The sequence below is a fragment of the Phaethon lepturus genome, unplaced genomic scaffold (genome assembly GCF_000687285.1).
Source record: "Phaethon lepturus isolate BGI_N335 unplaced genomic scaffold, ASM68728v1 scaffold39142, whole genome shotgun sequence".
Taxonomy (NCBI): domain Eukaryota; kingdom Metazoa; phylum Chordata; class Aves; order Phaethontiformes; family Phaethontidae; genus Phaethon; species Phaethon lepturus.
The window spans coordinates 4,621-11,156 of NW_010526214.1; the positions used below are offsets into that span (position 1 = coordinate 4,621).

General features: G+C 39.2%; 1 protein-coding gene across 1 annotated transcript in view; it reads right to left on the reverse strand.

The window, feature by feature from the left end:
• Positions 1-3,368: 3,368 nt before the first annotated feature.
• Positions 3,369-6,536, reverse strand: part of ARMC1 (armadillo repeat containing 1) — a 6,793-nt gene continuing 3,625 nt past the window's right edge. Inside the window, exons 2-4 of the mRNA XM_010283001.1 lie at positions 6,333-6,449; positions 6,174-6,248; positions 3,369-5,615 (exon numbers count right to left, since the gene is read on the reverse strand). Of these exons, the coding sequence (XP_010281303.1) occupies positions 5,424-5,615; positions 6,174-6,248; positions 6,333-6,449 (384 nt within the window). The 3' untranslated portion in view covers positions 3,369-5,423. The remainder of the gene's footprint in view (positions 5,616-6,173; positions 6,249-6,332; positions 6,450-6,536) is intronic.

Genomic DNA, 6,536 nt, shown 5'->3' on the forward strand with positions numbered 1-6,536 from the left:
CACTTCCAGCTTCCCTCCCTCCCATTCTTCCCAAAAAAAGGAGTCCCCATGCTGGACCATTTACCTGCACTTCAAAGTTTAATACAAACCAACGCACCCTGGATTCTTCCCCAGGGAAGGAAGCATGGCCGAAAGGTCACACGACGAACATGACATCTTGTGCTGTCATTTTCAACCTGTGATCCAGGGGGAGGAGGGGAGTTTAACTAAAACATGCTCTTGGAAAGTAATTAAAAAGAAATACCAGGTTCCTATCAGCTATATGATGGTGTATATATGGGGAGTCTATAAAGGAGATCACACCTTTTTAGAGAAATGTTTAGGGATCAAAACCCACTAACGACATTCATTGCTGGAAAGGGAGTAAACACCACTGTCGGGGTGATGCTTTAACATACATGAAGACAGCAAATGCCTCGGGCACATAGTGCACATAGCACTGCTGAAATCAATTAGCAAAGCTTTTGAAATATAACATAACATATGCCAAGATAGCTAAGTATTTTTGGGGAAACCAACTAGAAAGGGTACTTGTTATCAAGGGTACTTATATATACAATGTTATACCTAGAACTTCAACAAATCAGTAGTAAAAACTATTTTGTGAAGAAAATTGGCTTTCAGCAGCCATTCCTGGCTCACGATGCAATCCTGTATAGAACTCATGAAGGAAAGTTGCCTGTGACAGGTTTGACGACTCTGCTCCAGGTCAGTGGAGTTCACACCATGCAAAGGCCTCTTTTAAAATGGAGGGCAGTTCAGCTTATTTTTGAGGTGAAGCACAAACTAAGAATCAGAGGCGGCTCACAAAAATTTTGTACTTCCCAGGATCCCCGAGCAGTTTGGATCAACAGACTCAGTTGTGCAGTCTGTAAAATGAGGCTAGCAGAAAAACACCTTGGTAAAGGCCTCCTGTTGGGGCTGCTCGCGCTTCTGCGGGATGCTGGGTGTGCCGACTACTCCCTGCGAGCTCACCGCCACGCTCCCCTTTCACGAGCAAACATCCAGAGGAGCAGTTTATGCGGAGAAGCTGACACGGCAATTCCCTGCACTGGTGGGTTAGCACACTCACGTCCTCTGAAGAACCCCACCGAGAAGAGGTATGAAACAGCATGGCATTACTTCAAACAAGCAGTACTCCCTTATTCTCAGTATTTACGCTGAACTTGGTGCTCCGATAGGAAATGAAAGCAACAATCCTGTCATACGGCGGGTTTGTGGTATTCACTTTTTTATATCCGCTACTTAAAAGACCCTTTTCACACCAGTTGGACATTTTGCCGTACACTGCTGGCATAGGAGTGCTTTTCAGATAGGAAGTTTGGTTCTAGTTCTGGTGTTATTCAGCTCCTTAGACATGGTGGTCAGAGTAGCAGAAGCACTGCCAGCTGACCTGAACTGTAGGCACTGGGCAAGCATTAAACACAGAGGTGCTGCTAGAAGTTACTTAGCTACCAAGTTCTGTGCCGTCTTCATGCCTTGAAGGGACCGAGCTGCTGGGAACTTGATCCAGAAAGCAGCCTTCAGATATTAAGTACCAACTTCTACTGTGACAACTGGCACAAAAACACCAGTAAGAGCATGCAACTCCTCCGAGATCATCTCCAGACAACTTTAACTGCTTTAATGGATCCTAATTCATTCCACAGGGGAGGCTCTAACTCTTCCAGTCACTAACAAGCCTGATACAACATGCACATAAATGAACAATAACATGAAAAAATTATTTTAAAATAATGTAAATTCTGGTGTGGCACGTGCATCAGCTTACAGAGATAGACCTTGCTCTCCATGTTTTAACCAATATACATGCAAAGTACTGCAAATTTAAATCCGCTTTTTTCAACCCTATTCAAAACCCGCATGTAAAGCTGGCTAAACAAGTAGAACATTGCCTACTCCCTGTAAACTACAAGAAATAGGGAGTTTGTAATTTTTGTAACAGCTTTATATTAAGCTCTACAGCAGCAATCTCAACAGCCAGCCTCACCCCTGATGCTAACTAGATGCTGTACCTCACGGAAGTCTCCAGTGATCCCACCACTTACCCCTTTTGCCAGATAATGGGCTCTCAACTCTTCCTGAAGAATTACCTGAGATGGGTTGAGAGGTCATTCTCATCTCTATCTTCATTTATTTTCGATCCTTAGTTTTAACAAATAGATTTGTTCGCATTTTAGGAACTCTGAAGAATTAGGTACAGATGAAGAAACAGGAAAGACTATGTGGTCCAGTGTTCTGCAAAACAGACAGCAAGGAAGGCTGCTACTAATTTTTATTAGGTATGTTTTTAAACTCCGCTAGGTGACTGCTGGAGCATTCTTCACAGGGAAAAAGGAGCACCGACTTTTTCTTTTACATTGCAGGCAGTTACAGGAGTACTTCACACCTGCCAGTTTGCATCTGCCTAGGTAGTTAATGTTTTCTTCCGAATTAGCCCCACACAGTACTCTCCCCATCAGCTTACACAGCCTATGGCAAAACATCAGCTATTTTTGTACAGAATGAGCCATAGGTGATTGTGGAGTGGGAAAGCTAGAGTATATTGTACCTCAACACTGCAGAATGCTCACAGTGCTTTGACAGCTGTTCACAGAGGCACAGTTGTGAGCCTCAGCTTTGCCTCCACCTATCCCATCAGCATTTACTCCTATAAGTAAAGAAACTTTATGAAGAAACACGGTAGTGATTACTCTATTCAGCTGTACACTGCTATAACCCTAGGGCAATTCAGGAGCTTAAACCATGATGTATGTGGCGGCTTCCTTGGCAATCAAATACTTTGTAACTAGTGCAACACCATACTGGTGCTCTGTCTCCCAGTTCAGCTTCTTTTTGGAAGCCTCTAATTTTGCAGGGGTGTTTTTTTTTTTTTTCATCTCCTTATGTCAGAGTAAAGGCTCTTATCCTTAATCTGACCTCTGAAAAAGTACAAGCATAAAATTAACGAGACTGTGCTGTGGTTTGGTTTTCTTTACTTTTTCAAAATAAGAGGTTTCTCCAGGAATGTTGATTCTTCTTGATTTCCCCAATGAAATACGGCCTACACAGCATCAGTTATAACAAAAACAAAAGCTAATGTCTATAAAAATGCCCTAAGAAAGAATTTGAGACTATGTCCTTAAGTAGCTTCTATTTACTTACTTTTTACAAAAACTTTGTTTAAAATGCACACATGTTCTAAACATACACCAAAGCCCCACTGTGATATGCACCAAAGGTCTCACTATGACTGGACTTCTGTATTCATCTGTTAAATTAAAGATGAAAAAGATGTACTTTTAATACCACAAATAGCTTAAAAGAATGTCAGAACATTTCAAAAGGCACCAGCCTTTTTTTAGACATTTAAAAAGGCACCAGTCATATTTTGTTTAGTTATATTACCCTTTATTATTTTACAATATATTTCCAAAACTTTTACAGATGCCTTAAACTGTTCTACAAGAGCTGCAATACTGTCATAAAAGCACACCTACAGACCGAATGCACAAACAAACCGTAATACCTACTGGTATTGAACCATTAATATCCAAAGGGTGTAGTCTTTTAGTAAATAGATGTGCAGTAATGCAAATGCAAACACATGTTAATGCAGAAAAATAACACTCTGCATTCATGGCTATAGAACAGAGGACTTTTCAAACACATTTGGTACTGTAACATTCTAGACAGCAATATGAGTAGTATTACATATTTAAAGCAATACATGCCCTGAAAAGCCTGTATTTTCAATCTGTGCGTGTAAACCTGAATCAAAAATAAACTAGATATATTAAAAAACATGAGACATCTAGTCTGCCAACAAGCTTTTGCTTCATTTTTTATCCTAGAATGACAGTTAACTCGGGTGGGTGAACTCTGACCTGCATTATTATTTTACATTATAATTTCCGCAGCATTTCTGTAGTATTATGGCAGCCTGTGATTTTTTTTTTTAATTATTCCTTGTGCATAGGCACAGGGGAATAACTTTGATGCATTATTTTTTTTCTGAGTCTCCAGGTGGTAAATATAATAAATATTACAGCAAATACGTTACCACAAAAAAGCATTGTATAATAAGGTTTATAACATTATTTAAAGTTCTCAGCTGTATTTCTCTGGTGCAACAAAGCAGTGGCACTGCAGTTTTCAAGCACTGTGTATTAAGTCCTCTCAGGCACACAGTGTTTACCAACAGCTCAGACATATATTATTCTCTACCTATGGAAGTTTTGCTTTTATTATCACTTCTGGTCACAGAAATTACCAAGACATCTTTAAACCTATACTGTCTGTAAGTAACAAGGTAAAGACAATAATTTGCATATGTTTTTAAGCCTACCCAAACTGATGTACTTTCATGAGAGCTTCATGAAAGACATTAGGAGCAGACAGTAATTACACATTGGATCTGTTAGGTAAAAAATTAAAAAGGGTTAAAGTCAAAATTTATGTGTGGCACTGTGGCAAGAGAGGCATTCAGTTCTGCTTTATTCTTCAAGTTTAAAGCTTCAGTTACCATTAAACATCTGCTAACAGTGAACACCATTTCTTAACCAAGTACAGTCTATATCCCTTTACTCTCTGCAGGCAGAGCTGCAATGGGTCATCACTACATCAGACCACAGCATTTTTGCTACAGTCTTCCCAGCTAGCCTGAACAGCAGTCAGTGGTATGTATTAGTTATATACATCAGTCAGTCACACCCATCATTACAAATATGTTCTAGTTTATTTACTGTACAATGTATCTATACATATTTGTGTTTAGTCATTCCCTTATTTCTTGCTCTCAAGCACTCCAATGGTTAAGGGCAGGCTGGAAAAAAAATTCAGTATACATAAAAGGGTTATAAATGTCAAGGCTGTAGTGATTCTAGTTTAATAGCAAAAGGGGAACATTGTGCTCATGCTGTGAACATGGTTGGCCAAAATAAGGGCAAAAAAAGAGGCAGACTATATTTTTCTCTGGAGTCAAAATCTAGAAAATGAAACAAAGTAACATTAGTCGAAAGGGACACAGAAATAGAAAGGGTGTTTTATCTAATGCACAACTAGAGCTGTTAAGAATTTTCTTTCACAGAGGCCCTGAGACGAGTTACATGGATTCTCCCTATCATGTGTTTCATGTGAAGTCAAACTTAAAGCTCTATACGCATGAACATTTGGTATTTAACAGTGGACCCATTTTTAAAAAGTGAAGCAATAAAATCTACATGAAAAACAAATGAAAGAACAATCCGATTGGAGGCCTCTGTCCTTTGACACCTGCCCTATCAGGCTAAATATCCAATAAAAAGTAAAATGCAGCATACATTTGCTTAATCTAAAATTTCTGTGATGATTTATTGCAAATTGCACTTGGCAGTTCACCACACCAATGGAAAACTGGCCCCCCTGTTGGTTCATTCACACAGTCTTTTAACACCAAATACAAGTCACCAGTAGAAAGATCTTGATAGAAAGTTTGCTGCCGTACTGAGCCAGCTTGCTGCACCTTCTGGGTGTGACCCAACACGAGACACTGCTTTGTCCTGTTCCTTAGTAGGGCTTTCATCTTCTGGTAAATATTCAGGTAGATCTGTATTCTGCTCTACTTCCACTGGAGTATCTTGGAACGGAACCAGCATCTGATAAAACACAACAGATTAAAATTATGTCAAATATTGTAACCTAAAAGAATGAATGGAAGTTACATATATATATACATATTCAGGATGATAGGCATGCATATTGTAAGACTCCTCGTTTCCCTATACAGCGAGAATATAAATGGAACCTACTATATATGTGGAATCTATAATGCTTAAAGAAGATACACCAGAAAAGCTTTGGTTTAACATGGAAGAAAAATACCAAATAAAGACGTAGCCCTTTTACTGTAGTCATGAAATAAACACACTTCAGCAACTGCAGCCAAAAAAAAAAAAAATTCACTGTGATCCTTTTTACATCATTAAGGAGAGAAACAGTTACAGTTATTTTTGTATATAACAAGTAAGTTCTGTAAAACTGTTCTACTGATACACGTCCTGACATAGGATACCCTTTATTCTCCTTGTACTGTACGCATAGCACTCCCACTTAGAAAATTTTGCCTGGCATCAGACGTTATGGGCGCAGAGGTGCTGCTATTAAAGATACAGCTGAGCTAAAACATTTGGTATTTACAAAGATACATATCCTACCTCCTCACCACTTTCACTTTTCACAACTTGCTGTGCTTTCATAACTTTGGTTGATGCTATTGCTGTTGCCAATGCCTGCAAGTACACAGGAAAAAACCCAAGAGCTTAGTGTGACAGAATGCAACAATGTGAGGATCTGGAGGGCTATTGAGCACTTACCTCTGCTTTTAAGTCTGAGCGAATTCGGACCACGCACCTTTGAACAGCCATTTGAAAGGTAAAACTAATAACACCTTTAATTTTCAACAAGGCTTCTTCACAAAGATTCCTTCGAGACTAAAAAACAAACAAAAAACCCACAACTAAAGTACTTGCATAACACACCATGTGAAAATGCTAACAAGGAATTGTTAAGGCATTCCT